Source organism: Aythya fuligula, chromosome Z (genome assembly GCF_009819795.1).
Source record: "Aythya fuligula isolate bAytFul2 chromosome Z, bAytFul2.pri, whole genome shotgun sequence".
Classification (NCBI taxonomy): Eukaryota; Metazoa; Chordata; class Aves; order Anseriformes; family Anatidae; genus Aythya; species Aythya fuligula.
Window position 1 is genome coordinate 61,341,636 of NC_045593.1, and position 17,303 is coordinate 61,358,938.

Genomic DNA, 17,303 nt, shown 5'->3' on the forward strand with positions numbered 1-17,303 from the left:
TGTTGGTTGGAAAGGCTAAATTAAATGTACATGTTTAAAAAGTAAAAATATTTTGAAGTCATTCATGGACTGAAGTTTTCAGTTTTTACTTCTGCCTTAAATTATATTGGAGGATCTTGTGATACTGCAATTTACTAAACTTTCATTACTTCTGTTCTATATGAGTTGGAATTAGTATCACTAGATCGTGGAAGTGCTGTTTAAACCATATACGCCTAGGAGCATGCTAATAGTCAAAACCATTCAGCAGATAATGTGAAAGCAGACATGAAAAAGAAAGACCTTCTCTTACTGAATTATAATCTTTGTATAAGATGAGGAAAAAAGCTGATAACAAGTAGATTATGGTTTTTCTATATTATATACAGTAACTGAAGCACATCAAAAGCCTAATATCCCAACACTCCTGTTGATACTGTGACCAAAAGGCCTTGTATAATAATAATGGGAGAAGTTTCCCATATTTCAGAATATACAAACCTTGAACAAGTTGAAAGTTCAAAGGCACTTGTTTTAAAATACCATCAAGTTGCTCATTGAAGCTGATATCAAGAACTGATCATAGATTGGTGTTCACAGTGAATACCAAGACAGTCAACTAAGACAAATGATACAGACTTCACGGTGGAAAACAGCTGTTGTTTTTGATGGGTGAAGGAGGACTGTAGCAGTATTCCAGGAGATATAATTGGAGGGGAAAAAAAAAATAAAAAAAAATATAGATAAATATCTGAATGATCTGAGATCCAATGTATGAAGTGTACTATGTACCCTATGTAATTGATTGGACCAGTCCTGAATATTAGTATTGTTTCATTGGGTGCAGAAAGAAAGCTTTCATGTATATGGCAAAAGTTGGATTTAAAAAGCATGATTTTGAGGATGTGTTGGAATACTCTGAGGAACTAGGAGCTTTTCACATCAGTTGCAAATTCTGTACTGGTCACCATTACATGAACCTATAGAAATTCAACACTGCTGCTGAGCTATTTTCTTGCGTAAAGACTAAGCAGTCTTTAAGACTTAAGCAGTCTGGTGGTAGCAATGTCTCATCACTACCTTATTTCACTGGAGATGGATCCTTGTTATTTAAGAAAAGAGCGAAAACAGTGAAAAACAAACAAAAAACCCCACCACCAATAACAAAACAGGGATTTCTCTATACTGTGAAACAATTCTTGAAGTAGTTTGTATCACATAAAAATTATACACACACCCCAAACTGTTTCTGAAAGATGTTTTTATGTACTTTATAAGGTAACAACAAGATCTGCCAAAATGCCAAACTGTTAAGTCCTTGTGACAAAAATACAGGATGGTAAAGTTTCAGAGAGTAAATATTTAGCAAAAGGAAGTTAGTATAAAGATCTGATAACTTTTTGGAAAATCTCAAGGAGGCTGGTGATTATGATTTCTGGTATGCAAGAATGAAAATTAGGGGTGACAATGAGATAAAGGTATCTAACAGTAAGGGATAGTTAATGGGAGCAAAGATTTCCCATTGAATTGGTTAAAGTGAGCTGTTATTTTTCTTTTTCTTTTATTCTCTTCTCTCTGTCTTAAATTCTTTAGGATCTTTAGTAAAAAGATCTTCTTACTAAAATATAAAAATTGCAAAGCAGTTTTTGAGGAGAGGAAGGTTGACATCTTCCCATGTAGCGTGATATAACAGGGTTCTGTTTATGTTACGGCCAACATGGTTTTGTACTTCAACAAGTTTTTATAATTGACATAACTCTCATAAACATATAATCATGTGTATTCAAAAGCTAATTCATAGATTTTCTCTTGTAGGATGATATTCAATCTTCCCAAGATTCTTTGCCACACAAGACAGTTATAAAACTGACATTGCAACCGAGGTAAGTAATTCACATATTATTGAATATCTGAGATCTTTTAGTAATACTGTGTTTCTTTTTCACTACCTGGTAGTTCTGGTGCCATTTCATTTCTAAGTTTCACTTTAAATGTAAAATGCAGTCTAGCTTATTATGCTAGTATTATTATGTGTATTTGAAAAAGGATATAGCACTTTCAAAATATGGAGGTTACCCGCATGGCATGAATTCAACTGTAGTGCAACACGTAGTCTGTTTACTGTATGCTTGTGCAGCACTGTAATTTTTAATACATTATGACTGAGAACAGTCATAAAGGAAACAAATTGAACATAATTACTGCTGGCTGAATTAACATTATGAAAGAAATCTTAATTTTTATAAGATCTAAAAATCATGATATAGTTTTATCTTAACTTACATTTCCATTGTATTAAGGATGCATACTTGTTTATTTAAATTTAGTTTTAGAACATTCAGTGGAAGTGACATTTTGCTATCCCTATGACTATCCAGTATCCAACCTGAAATAACTTAAAAGTTCATTTAAAAGATGGCACACCCAACTAAAGTGAATAAGATATATCTATAGATATCAGAGCTGTTAGGTGTATAGATCTAGTAATATAAATATTCTTTGTTGTTATACAGCAAAATATTTAAAATTCATTTAAAAAGTAGTGAATATTATTTTGCTGTTGTTAGTGTTTAATTTCTCTATTAGCTTGCTAGAACTAAGACTTGCCTAATTTATGAAGGTGTTACACTCTTATAACTACAGCTGTTTAAAAGCTCAAACTTTAATTAGAAAAGGATGGACCTTGTGAGCTTTTGGGGGATACTGTCTTCAGTGCTTTAAAGTTAAATGTATATAATATGTGCGCATTTGTAGTTTTGATACAACCTTGTCTCTATTGCAGTCATGTAAACTTACATGCTTTTTGTTTTTTTTTTTTTTTTTACATAGGAGTTTTATTCTCTTATTGGACTGCATAGATGCTAAATAGGTGCTAATAGATTATCTTAAGCTTGTTCAAGATGATCAAAAATGTAGGTGCCTAGGTATTAATTTAACTAAAATCTCTCAACTTTTTCAGCATCTGTCCAGATATTTTTTTCTGGGTGCATATGGTATATATTGTATATAAACACTTGTTTGACTTGGAAGCAAGTTATAACATAGACTTTGTTTGCCATTTGACCACGACTCTTGCATGCTTCTGATTTCCCTTGCCTGGTTTAGTTGTTGAAATATTCCCCACTTCCCTTCTGTATCCTGATAAGTCTTCTGTTTGCATCCAGTGTACCATTTATGCCGCTACATAGTACGCTTTAGTAAAATTTTTGGTGTCAGTGCATTTCAAGCATTTGCTTTTTTCCTTGTAGTTCTACCTTAAGTAGATATACACGTCAAAAAATTTATTTTAAAATTAGTATTATTTTAGGAGTCTTTTGCTGCTGTTCTCTGAACTTGTCTTAGCTTTCTAAGACGGTAACATTGGTAAATAACTGCTGATTTAGACCGCTTGTCTGGTATTTTGAAAATACGGTAAGTCAGATAAGATAAAGGTAATGTTCCAGAGTGTGTAATCACAGTTATAGGATATAAAATAGAAATAAAAACCATGGTGGTAAAGGGGAGGAGAAAGAAGGCAAGGGAATATTGATACTGCTGCCTGAAAAGCTGCTTGTGTGCTTCCTGTTTGGAAACACTTTAAAGCAATGCATAAGGAAACATTACTGAACGTTTCCTCTGTTGTCAAGTTTTTCTTTGAAATCTATGTATGCTCAGGTATTTTGTCTTATAAACATGAGCTTAGTTTTTCTAGCTTTCTAACTTAATCTCTGGTTATATTCTGAAGCTCCACTAACATTATAACCATTGTGAAAAATGCAATGTTAGCTGAGACTGTAACTTTTGTTTAAAGGTTATATTATGGAATTTAAAGGAATATTATGACTATCCATGCGAGTTATCTAGGTAATCAGTAGAGATGTTTATTTCTGTAGAATCTTAAACACAACTTGATAAATTATTATTCAATATTTCTATGTTTAAAAGTCCAGACTGAAATTTCTGAAAGAAATTGATTTTTCAATTAGAAGTTTGAGGCGATTGAAAAATATTATCTGTTTCTCATCAAAACTTTATTATATGCTTATTGTCTATTCACAACAGTCTTTATTGTCCATGTCTGTAGCGTGAAATGTCTAGATTTCTTTCTGTTACTGTGTTCTAATATACCTTTATTGTGTATAGAAGTTAGGTCATTGTAACAAAGTAACAAATTGTTATTTTTCTTTAATTGGCTGAGTGTTTGGCTTTTTGTAGTTCTGCATTTCCTTGTCAAGTTTTTTAAAAAATTTCTGTATTCTCAATTGATCATTATAATGTTTTGATTCATATCACCTATAAATTTACAGTAACAGACTACTAATGGAAAGCTCATGCAATATTTTCTTTTCAATCTGATAATTAATCATTTTCCTTTTTTTCTACAGAGATGATATTGTCATTTTCAAATCTGCTTTTCAACAGAAAAGTTATATATTTTTGCCTCTCTTGTTCAGCCTTCCTTTTAGTTTTTAGTTTAGTTCTCAATGCTTTTGAAAGTTGTATTTAATAGTGGAAATGACAGACTCATTGGACAGTAGGAGAGATAGTACAACGAACTTACATGGAAAAAAAAAGAGGACAAAGTTCTATTTTTCAGTAATCCTTGTTCTAGTACAACGTATGTTCAGATTACTATTTAGTTTAGAAGAGTCCTTCAAGCTGGTTCAAGCTTTTATTATATTAGGTATTGTTTTGTAGCCCACTTGTACATCTCATTACTCTGTAATACTCTTTTGCCATCATTTTTCTGAATCTGGATGTTTTTTATGTTTTGATTTTAATGAAATAGGTAAAGTATTTAAAATTTTACTGCAACTCTGCCATCATGGAATGCTTCAAATCATCCTATAGTTGATAGATGAGTGCTGAAGTTAAGGCCTAGTTAATTCTTTTTCACAGCTTGGGGAAAAAGAACCCAGCTAACAAACCCTAAATACAAGATATTAATATGACTACATTTTGACAATATTCCTCTATTCCCTTTACTATGTAAATCCTCATATAATTATTGGTACCAGAGTAGTGGTCTGTGAGAAGTGTTAATTGGGTTGGAATTCAGTAGAAAAAAAAGTGAAATTCTTGCTGCTGCTGCTAAGTCAATACTATCCACTTTAAACAAAGCAATGTTAAAGAAGAAGAAAAAAAGGAATTGAAAGAGGCACGTAGCTATTGTTTTTTTAATTCTGACACTGCTGATAGAAAAACTGGATTTCAACAATATAATATTTTTAGATTTAGCAGACTGACAAGTTTTTTTGGACTGCTTTTTGCCACCTTAAAGAATATGGACTTTAATATGGAACAGCAAGAATGTCTGATTTTTAGTAAGTATGTTGTTATCAAGGAGCAAAAGAAGACTGGAGTGTAAGAATTAAAATGGAGATTCAAAGGGAAGCAAAAAGTAAGAGCTTGCTCTGACTAAGAGGCCTTTCAGAATCAGGAGAGTGGAATCTTCCAGGTTTTGTGATCTAAAATGTTTGGGGGTCAGCCTCATCTTGTATGATGTTCTCATGTTTGGCTTATGGTTCCATAAAGGACTTAGTGTTTAATGTAGCTTAATTTCTTACTTCTTTCCTCTTGGAAGATGCTCCAGTATATCGTTTTCAGCTCTGTTAAATTTTTATGGACTTTTTTTCCCCACTAGACTAGGTTAGAGTTTTGTTCCTTCTTAGGAAATTAAAATAAAGACCTGTGCACAGCAGGTGATATTTATTTATTTATTTATTTATTTATTTATCAGCAAAAAGCTGCTGACTCTATGATTGTGGCCAGCTCTGCTCATTGTGGGGAATTCACACAGTGGATTCCTGGTTATGTTGCTCCTTTTCTTTTCGCTTGAGGGACCATATGCCAGGATGAGAGAATTCAGGGATAACTAAGACTAGGAAAGGTGATGAAGTTTAAACCATTTTTTTCTAGAACATTGACCAATTTGAATAGGAGAATTTTATTTATTCAGTTTTAAATCTGTGACAGTTCTTAATTTTGTGTTTGCTTTTAATAAATAAATAACACTAAAGCTGTTTATGGTAAACTCCATGCTCTGCACTTCTGTGTAGGGGACTTCATATGTTGTTATTTAGTTATTTAGCGCATAAAGAAAAAGAAATTCCGCACTTTTTTTTTTTTTTGTAATTTTAACTTTTAGCTGGAAAACAAAGGTTTCACAGGCTTTTTGCATATGGCTTCTCCAACCATATGCAGAACTGCTTTTATCCTTTTCTGAAATTAGCAATTTCTATAGTATGTCTAAGAGACAGCCTGTCTGTGCACTGACGAAATCGGATACTGCATCATACTTATGTGAGAGTCCTGTTCAAATGTTCAAAATAGTCCATGATTCTAGGTTATAGGCTACCAAAGGTCATGTTTCCCAAATGGCAAGAGACTTGCACTCACTGGACTTCAGGGTGGGGATAACCTCTTGCCACTCAGTTTGGCTGACACTGTTGATAAAGGGTCGACAGTGTAAATTTCCAGACATTTCTTGGAGATAGTATTACACAGGAATGTGATAAATGGTCAAATACCTGAATTGGTGCTCTATACCAGTGTAGATTTTTTAGTATAAATATTTGGCGAAATATGATTAACCTAGGAGTGAATCCTGGGAAATTAATTCTGAACAGGTTACACTGTAATAAATGATTGCTTCAAAGGCCTGTGAAAGAACCAAATATTTTAGTGACATCCAACTCATGACAGAAAGATTAATTTTCCTGGTTGAGTAGGCTGAATTATCTGTGACGTTATCCTTACTTTAGTATCTGGGAACAGGGGTTTGACAGAAGTTGTATACAGACTTCCTGATCTTTTTTTTTTTTTTTTTTTTTTTGAGAATGAAAGTTCTGATTTACCTTTAAAATTTTGCAAGTTGGTTACATTTTCAAGGATTCCCTTGACAGGTGTACCCACTGCTTTCTCAACACAGCATCATAATGTAGAATCAAAGCTATGATATTAGCTTTGATTGCGTAATGTACAATAAAATATAAATATGCAAAGGTGAAAGCATGTACAAAACTCTGCTTGGCATTGTGTATGTTAATGTATTTGGTTATAAGATGTCAGGAAACATAACTTGCTTGAGGAAGAAACCTGGTTGGCGTGAGTTGCCAAAAAGGGAAGCTGTCCTGATGATTTCAAGCAATTGAGTAAGCTTTACAGCAAAGGAGCAGTGTCCTTCTGAGCTAAGAAGTTAGCCATGGACTGGGGTAATGTTTTAATACTCTTGTTTGGCAACTGCAGCTTCAGTCGTGGATTTTTTGTTGAATTTCTTTTTGTTTGTTTGTTTTATCTGTGTTGCCTGTGTTGGTACAAGTAATCTAAACAGTTGTCCAATGTAGTTTCGGGGACAGAATGCTTTACCAGCATTTGACATTTTAAGTAACTATTTTGCTTGCCTGAGTTTTGAGGTAAGATATATACATGTATGTATGTGTATCTCTAGGTATGTACTAAAACAGCAGGGGGAAAAAAGACAGTTGAAACAATGATATTTTGAACTGTTAATGGTGGGGTGGGAAATTTGAAAGAAAACAAGAAAAACTACAATAGCATTTAAAATGAGGCCAAAATATTTGTGGGAGTTCATATGTTATTAATAAGCACACTTCTTCCCCAGGAAAAAGCACCCTTTTAGTTTTTAATTGCATGAAATAGTGGGAGAACTATGCACAAGCTTGTTGTGTTCTCATTAATACCTCTGTTGTATAACGCAAGGGTGGTGGACAGGATGAATGAGTGGTCATTCAATCAAGCCTCAAGACAACTTTCTTTCCTTAAGAAACATCTCTTAAGCTTTTTTTTTTTTTTTTTTTTTTTTTTGTCCGTAGCACAGTAGTACAAAAATGAGAAAATCCTTTGAAATCATATGTGAAAAGCTACGTCTCTGGTTTCCAGTGCCCTGTCTGCTTAGGCTGACTACAACCTAATGACTTCTTTAAACATTTTTTTAGTGTTAATCTCAGTGTTCAATTGTGTCTGATCAGTTTACTAGATTTCAGGTCTTCTGTAACTGCTAAAAAAAAAAAAAAAAGTTATGTCCATTGTAAACTCAAGGTCATTTTGACTAAATTGAATGTGTAGTTAAAAAATATTCTTCCTCTTGATTTTCATTAATGGAGAGCTGTTGCAAAGGCAAAGAGAAGCTTGGATAATACAGCATAACTCAGGCATCTGAGTCTTGAAACATCAGTTGATGTTGACATGAAATAAATGTTTATGTAAAAATTATTCTACTTAAAACACTGATTTTGGAATGAACAAAACCAAAAGCAGGATACATCTACTGTGCTTCGTAGGTAGAATATGGCTGTGCAACTACCTTTGTGACCAAAGGGTGCAAATTCTGCATTGACAGATAGGAGAGGGAATGAGGGGTGTGAACGAGCTAGCAACACCTTAATTCCCACTCTTTATTGTCAAAACAGTTTTTCAGAAATTTCCATTTTTACTGTTTTGAGGTTTCTTATACACTACTTGTGCTGATATAACTGACTTCTTGCATCTGTAAGGGCACTGGCTTTTCATTAAAAGTTTTACTTGGGAACTCTGAAAGCAAAACAAGAAATAAGCTAAGAGATGAGGGTCTATTTTGCTGTAATGGTTCGATCTTAAAAACTGAAAACTGAGATTCATTTTCTTGAGTTGTTTAGGTGTTGTTATTTCTCAAGAAGAAAGTGGGAGCTTTGATTTGCAATTAGTTGCACTCAGAAGCTTTCTGTGGAATTGATCTTTATTTTTCAAAACTCAGTTTTGACTGTCATGCCTCTGAGCTCAGGCTCTAAAAATTGTTATATTTCAAACATTTAATCATAAGTTTTTCAACACATAAAAATTATTGTATATTAAACCTTTTTTTTTTTTTCAGTTTTCAGTCTGTTTTATTGTTGATAAACTCATGATAGTCTGTCATTAGTAGTTTTTTTTACTGACTGCATTTTGAAATTGCAGTTCCAAAGATATACCAGAAAATAAGGTGATGCATTTTGTAGTGTTGTGTCTTTCTCAAAAGTGCCCAAGTTTAATATTTTTAGCTCAATATACAGCATTTCAACTTTTTTTGTTTGGGTTGTAGTGATAGTGCAATCAGATTGTGAAGTCTTTATCAGATACTTGTATTTGATGCTTATGTTGTTTAAAAAAATAACATTAAACATTAACATTAAAACTCCTGCAACTAGGTGATAACTTTTTTCTGAGTTCTGTTGAAAACAGCCTGTAATGGAAGTGTAATACGAAAGGCAGAATGAATAGTCTAACTAAACACACAGGGGAGAGGTGTGTCTAAAAAAAATACAAAACAAAAACTGGGTTTGTTTTTGAAAAAAGTGATCATTGTGAAGGAATATGCTAGTAAAGAATTGAATACAATTGAAAGATCTGGATTGTGTGCAGATACTTGTTGAAGCCGTGTTGGAAGCAGAAACCACACTGATTCAGTATGTTAGTATACTTGTGTATTATTATTATAATTATTATTACTATTTCCAGGCACTGTCCCCTTCAGCCTTTTTATTGGAGTTGCTTTGAGGCAACACTTCAGTTAGCCCAAGGCTCTCAAGGCACAGGCTGAAGTGATACAGCATACTTAAGTCTTTCTGTTCTTCTGAACCAGATTTTTTTTCCCTTCTAAATGCAGATTTATAAAGCCTGCACTACAAGAGGAACAAGGAAAGGATTTTAGTGAAGGCACTTCCTGATCCTGAAAAAGTCAGGGGGCTTCAAGCCCATCTTGGACTTCAGACCTCACAACTTTGTGGTAAAAGAGAAATTTAAAATAGTGCCTTTGGACTTGATCCTTTTATCCTTAACTGGAGAGTAGTTATGTGCTCCAGATTAGGATTTGTGTGCCACTAAAATCCATTCAAGTCACAGGAATGTATCTGGCATATATAGTAGGTACATAACATTTTACAAGTCTTGTCTTAGGTTGGTATTAGTGGCTTTTTTTCCTTTTTTTTTTTTCTTTCTCAACATTTATAGTTTTTACTGTGATGTTGTCTGTGTTTACTGTGAACACTGTTTACCTGAGGACGTCCAATAGTTTGTTCTTGAGAAAGCTATGCTAAGGTTGTATTCCCTGTGAGAGTAGAAGAATTAAATACTTGTAGTGTACTTAATTTTCTGCCTTTTGCATGAGCTATAGTTATAATGAAGATACATCTGTACAGTTACAGAAAGAATTGATGGGTCTGTGAGTTCTCTTACCTGTGTTAATGGTGGAAGAAATGACTTTAGGTTTGTCATTAGGAAGGCCTTGCTGAAGTAATACAGAAATCTAAAATGTCAAGATAAGATAATGGAATCTTTTTTAAAGCACAAAATCACCGTTTTTAATTATTTGTATGTTAATCAGAACTGTCAGCCTTTATGGCTTTTACAAAGAATACGTAATTTTAACATGATGGCTTTATTGCCAAAGTAAGTATTTAACAGCATTTAAAGAGGAGGCCATAATCATAGGATAATTCCATTTTGTGTTAACCAAATCGCTGCTGAGTTATTGTGATACTACTGAATTATTGCTAGCATCTCTTTTTATTTCTTGTTGTAACCAGTTTCATTCTATAATGGAAAGTTGATTTGTGGATCATATATTTTACTTACATCTCTGCTTTCATACCTTATGAAAACAACACATTCTGTTTTATGCCTATAATTCCAAATTGAGATTAGATTCCTGCTAATTCTTCTGGGGGAATTTTTTTCTTTTTCATAAACTGGAAAAGATGTCTCATTTTAAGAAGAGGTAAAAATCTTAATCATAGAATCATAGAATGGCTCAGGTTGGAAGGGACCTTCAAGATCATCCAACTCCAAACCCCCTGCCATAGGCAAGGACATCACTTGCTAGATCAGGTTGCTCAGGACCCCATCCAACCTGGTCTTGAACACCTCCAAGGATGTGGCATCCAGAGACTCTCTGGGCAACCTGTGCCAGTGCCTCACCACCTGCAGAGTGAAGAATTTCCTCCTAACATTTCATTTAAATCTCCCCTCTTTTAGTTTATAACCATTTCCCCTAGTCCTCTCATTCTACCTTGTACTGTTCAATCAGTTCATATTTGATAATATTTGATTATATAGATGTCCTGGTTTCAGTTAGAACAGAATTAATTTTCTTCCTAGTAGCTGGTGGAATGCTGTGTTTTGGCTTAGGATGAGAAGAGTGCTGATAACACCCCGATGTTTTAATTGTTGCAGAGCAGTGCTTATACCAAGCCAAGGACACCTCAGACTTTTGCTCTGTCCTGCCAACAGGCAGGCTGGGGGTGCAGTAAGAGCTGGGAGGGGACAGACCCAGGACAGGTGACCCGAACTAGCCAAAGGGGTATTCCATACCATCTGACGTCATGCTAAACAATATATAGGGGTGGCTAGCCGGGGGGAGGGGGCCGGACTGCTCGGGGTTAGGCTGGGCATCGGTCAGCGGGTGGTGAGCAATTGCATTGTGCATCACTTGTTTGTATATATTATTATTAGTAGTACTATTATCATCATTGTATTATTATAATAATTATTATTATTATTTTCCTGTCTTATTAAACTGTCTTTATCTCAACTCACGGGCTTCACTTTCCATTTCTCTCCCCCGTCCCAGAGAGGGAGGGGGGAGGGTGAGCGAACGGCTGCGTGGTGTTTAGCTGCCAGCCGGGTTAAACCACGACAATATACATGTATATATTCAAGGCATTCTAACGCATAATAAGTAGTTTATTTAGATTATAAGAGCTGTAGCTGAGATGTAAATTAATTTTTGTTACATCTATGATAATAGGGGTAGTCTCAAAGTCAATTTCTTAAATTTACAAGAAGCTTAGCTGGACGTGGTATAGACGACTATATTGGTATTATTTAGCTTACCCAGTAACATAAGCTGAAATATATCCTTAGACTTTATACAGTCAATGAAAAGCACCTTGAGAAGCTATCAGAATCTCCTTTAACAGAGGACTTGTCCTTTTTTTCTCTGACAATAGAGAGTAAGACTGCTTGGTCAACTTGGATTTTTATGAAACCACTCATGCTTGTGCTGACCTAAATTTCATGTTTACTTCTGAAAGTGTATCTGAGACTGCAGCTCTTCAATCCTAAGGTTTTCCTCACAAAACACTTTCACGTTTCATTTAAAGTCCAGGATTGTATAGTCAGCAAGCTAATGGTTTCAGCGTCCACTCTGTCTCAAAGAAGGGGTATATTAAGGCTGTAGCAATTATTGAAACTAAATGTTGTAATATAATTAGAATGTGCTGATACAGTTTAAAACAGTTTCTCTGTAGTTTCTGAGCTTAACATGCTGTAGCTTTTTTCTGAACATTCATTTGCATAATGTGCTGATAAAAACAAACAAGGAAAACAAACATAAAACAAACTGCTAACCAAAAGAGGAATAATAAAGTAGGTTTGATCTCTTCCCTTTTTATTAAAACTGAGAAGCAGAAAGTCAGACTTTAACATCATATTTTAATTCCACACATTTATTTAGTTTCAGGTCAGTTTCTTGTGAGCACGTTTTTGCTTTTTTACCTTCATTCACTTGAGTAGCAAGCTTGCTGGTTGACTAACGATAATTCTGATTCTCATCTATAAATGTTGGATATTACATATGATTCAAGTTGTATCCTTAGTCATCCATCTGAGGATGGTGGAGTTTTTTTGTGCAAAGTGAGGCCAAAAACAAGCAAGCAATGAATTCTTTTGATCAGATCATGAAATTTCAAAATACTTTCTATTTGTATCAGTCATATGTTAATAGAATTTAAATAAAATACAAATTTTTTCATCATCCTGGGAATAAACAATCTATATAGGATTGAAATTTAAAATTATCTTAATAAACTAGAGCTAGTGCTTCATAGAGCGCTAGCACATAGGTCAATAGAAGTATTACACATCAGATGGAAAATAATGTGGGGGCTAACCAACTAGACATTAGAGAAGCAGGAAAAGACTAGGCATTGCAGAATATCACAGGTTCAGAGAGCCTTATTCATATGGTGTCAGAGGCCATTTTGCCTTTGGATTATTTAAATGGACGTGTTCTGTGTAAAACATAACTGAAATAGTATGTTGTACTTAGACTGGTGAAGGGTTCAGCAAAATTATGGTATCTAGTTTTGGAAAATGCAATAAGATGAAGGTATGGGAAGTCTTAGCAGGAAAGCAGGAGTAATAAGCTGAAGAAAGCAAACAAAGAGGTGTTGTATGGGTATAATCTGTTCAAAAAAAAACAAAACAACAAAACACGAAAATCTAATAATGGGAAACATGAGACTTTACATAGAGGTTTGTTACAAAGAAAAACAGTTGTATTATTATCTGCAGTGGAAGAAAGGAAGAAATAATTAGAAGAAATGTTTAATTTGAAGTAATAAAAGCGTTACTGCTTGTTACCAAAATGGATGCTTGAGATGAACGTATAGACAGTTCTGGAAGCTGCAGTAGTTGTAGCATTTGTCAAAGATGGTCCTGCTGAATACTAATTCTGGCTAAGGGGTCAATGAAAAGCAAGCTTCTAGACCTATTATTATGATTACATAGATTTGCCTTTTCTGTCTTGAAGTTACTCTTCAGAGTTGCAGCAAACCAACCTACATGTATAAACATGCAAATCAGGTAAGTAAGGTTATAGGCTGCTTTGTACAAGTTGTCTTTTATTAGACCAACTGGAATAACCAGAGCAGTGGAGTGTTCTGAGGCATACAAGAACATCCAGTGATATGAAACGTTAACCTGATGATTGTGTGAGAACTCGATCTAGAGAGAGAACAGCTGTACTTACAAGTGCTGTTCCCAGCACACCATCACACTACCTTATTCTCAGTTTGTTGTGCAGGCAATGTTTCCTGATTAGGATAAATATTTTTTCCTCTGACAAACTTTATTTTGACACTTGGTAAATAATATTGATTATAAAATGAAGAGTGTTTCTCTACTTCATGAAAGAGTTGATGAGCTGACTGAGTGCTGGATATTTTAACTATTTCACATACTAAATGTTTGCAGAATGGTACATTTATATATACCACTCTGTACAGAGTTATAGTAAATATACTCTCTCTATATAGATTTACAATGGATAGGTAGGTTTCTGATCAGGTGAAAAATGTTGAGTAGTAACTACTTAAATTATTAGCAACATCGGTTGCTCACTAGGAATGCCAAGGTTAGGATATTTCCTAATATTGGAAAATACTTGATCTTCACTCTGTCCCTCCCCACATATCAATGTAGCATATATACTATATATATGTGTTATAAAGGAAATAAATCCAGCTGTATTCATAGAGGAAGTATTCTAAATTCCTAACTTCAGATTTCTGTATGGTTTGATGGTATGGTTTGACATGGAAATGTTATTTTTTTCTTAAAAAAAAAATAATAAATAAATAAAATCTAATGCTGAATTATTTTATGTATGGGTATTATTGTTTTTTGGTTCCTTTCTCAACATAAATTTGGAAGAAAATGATCTTTGGATATGTAACAACATATTACTGGACAATTAAATATCCATGAATATCAATGCAAAAATGCATTCAATAACTCCTTAAGGACTTAAGAACTTCCAAACTCAGAAGTAACGGACAATTTGATTTCATGGTTTTATTTTCTTATTTTTTTTTATAGGGTTTGCCACTATTAAAAGAAAATTGTCAATCAAGTGGGATTCTTGATAATTTAAGAGAGAGGCTTATGTATAGTTCATTTTTATGAGTAACATGTAGTAGAAAAAGTATATTTTGGATGAAATCTGGAGAGCTTTATGCATTTCAGAAGTAAATATTCATATGGCAGATGTGAAAATGAGGAGTGTTTTTAAATAATACCTGCAGAATCAAATTTTCCTTGAAACAAGTATGAACTAGATTGAATAACTTCAGTCACTGGACTGGACACATGATTTTCATATGTCAGATTTTGAAAGACTTTCTTTAAAAAATTGTTACCAAAATTTCACATTAAATATTTTTTCATTGTAACAGAAAGGTATCTTGAAATGCTGTGTAACTTTGTTTTTAAACTCATGTTAGTAACTGTTGGAGTTGTGGAGTTGTAGAAAAAATACCAGTCTTCAGTGAAGGCAAGTGTGTCCAACTTCTGAAGAACCAAAAGAGTAGTATGGCAAGATGACCAGATAATACCCTGAATCCCTTTAAAAACAAAGCAAAAAAAAGCTGAAGTTGAATTATAGGGTGCTAAAATTTAGGTAAATGTCATTAACTTTCAGAAGAATTGTTTTATGTGCTCTTTCCATCTTTAGTAATTTATAGCAGAAATGCATGCAAACTAGGCTAGATATGGGGAAAAATGGGGTGAAGTAACCTATAATTGAAAAATCCCTTAAAAGACACTTTTGACTTTGTCTTATAATAAACCGTAAGAACTTTGAAGAGAACTAAGTAACTTGGTATGATTTTTTATTTTTGTCTAGTGTTTTGTGTAAAATATAAGAAGAAAAGTTGAATGAGAAGGAATTTTTATGCTTATTTTTCTTTTTCAAAGTTTTTTGTTTTCCCCATAGTTTATAGAAAGAAGGAGAGAGCTTCTTCAATAACACAAGAATCCTTTTTGTTGTGTAGTTGTTTTTAATTTCATTCTGTGTTAACAATCTGAGGAAAATATGTCTATTTTCATGGGCGTCTGTGCAAAAACGATGCAAGTTTCTTTACTTCTGGTGAAATCATACATATTTGCAATGTACAAATGGAGATGTCTGTTTTAAGTGGATAGTCTTGGTTCTGTTTGTTCCCTTCACCACCACCCCCAAAGAAACATACTACGTAATGTCAATTCACTTTTTTTTTTTTTTTTTTTTAAAGGATTCTAGCCTTTCCTCCCATTTCTTCTTCCCCTTCCCCCCAACATACAGCAGAAGTCACACAGTTGTGTTTTTGGCATCTACGATCGCAGATGGTGCCTTGCACAGTTTAAATACTAATCCCTAATTTGTTCTTCCCTTATGCCTAAATGTTTACTAACTAGACAAAATTGCTATCTATTGAGTCGTCTTACATCTTTCAGAGTAATCTTTTCTTGCATACTTTCAACTGTGGATCAGTTTTGATTCTTCTTTGGACACTCATTTGATGTCTGGACAGTTTTTACTGTTCTATCATTCCGGTGAGATGTTTATGTTCAGAGAATTTGAGTTGTTTGGAATTATGATTATCCTTCTAGTTGAATTCTGGTTTCTAACACACCAGTCCTTCTGGTGATTTTTCTGAGTTTTAGCATATGTAGACATGATTCAAATTGGTTTTGGGGCTTGAAGCATTTTAAAGTGGGTTCAACAATTTTCCTTCCAATTCACTTGCCTCCCACCCCAACATACCTTCTTTTCACTTCCAGGATAATTTACATGCTTCTATTTGTTCTTTCTCATCCTTCAGTGCAAGACTATTTATATAGCATACTATTTGCCTTCTTGGCTTGTATTTTTCCTTGATCTTGGATTTAATTCTAGTATTTCAGATGTTTTCACCACCTAGTATTTTTTTTTAGCTTTGCCTCTATTATGGAAAAGGGAAGGACACTGACCAGCTTCAGAGGTGCTGTTCCTGCAATTTTGCACTGAAATTGAGCATATGTGTTCAGTGAAATGATTCTGATGAGTTATGGGAAATGCCGAAATCTGTCTGTGAAAATTTGTCATTGGGATAGTAAAATTGATCAGAGTATGAGCTCAAGTAATTGGTTCTCAAAGTCTGATGTCCTAAGCTGTTGTATATCCTAGTGTCTTGAAGAACTGGTAGTTCAAATAATCCTTTGTCACTAGCTTTCCAATGTTTACTAGTAATTAGTTTTTTTTTCTCACATCAGTCAGAGGCATCATGTAAGAAGACAACGTTAAATGAACTTCAAAAGAAAATAGTAACTGTTATTGCAGGTGTTACTAGTGGATGTGTGCATGTATTGACATACATGTATGCCCATATGCTTATCCACATCAGTGAAACAAAAGAAAAATGGTCATGAAAACTTTTTGGTTTAAAAAACAAAACTTGTTCTAGCGTTCCTCTAGAAGACCAAGATTAAAGTTGTTAGAGATCTGCAACAGCTTTTTTCGTATTTTACCTATGAATATAGCTAAACTGTTTTATTTATATTCTTGATAACTTATTAAAGTATCTGAAAACAAACGTGGGGTGGCTTTTTTCAGCTGTGGCTGAAAGTATTTCACAGCCAGTTTAATTTTTACTACAGGTACTAATCAAGATATTCTTTGACACTTGAATGTACATGTTTAGTAGAAGAGTTTATTAATGCCGTGTGTTATACGATCTAGGGAAAATTGTCATGCATATATGAATAAAATATACTGACTTTGGGTTTTAGAG

At 33.8% G+C, this 17,303-nt stretch overlaps 1 protein-coding gene across 1 annotated transcript in view; it reads left to right on the forward strand.

Annotated features, from left to right (window-relative positions):
* MAN2A1 (mannosidase alpha class 2A member 1) overlaps positions 1–17,303 on the forward strand; it is a 134,476-nt gene that overhangs the window by 65,715 nt on the left and 51,458 nt on the right. The window contains exon 12 of the mRNA XM_032206496.1: positions 1,795–1,862. Within this exon, the coding sequence (XP_032062387.1) occupies positions 1,795–1,862 (68 nt within the window). The remainder of the gene's footprint in view (positions 1–1,794; positions 1,863–17,303) is intronic.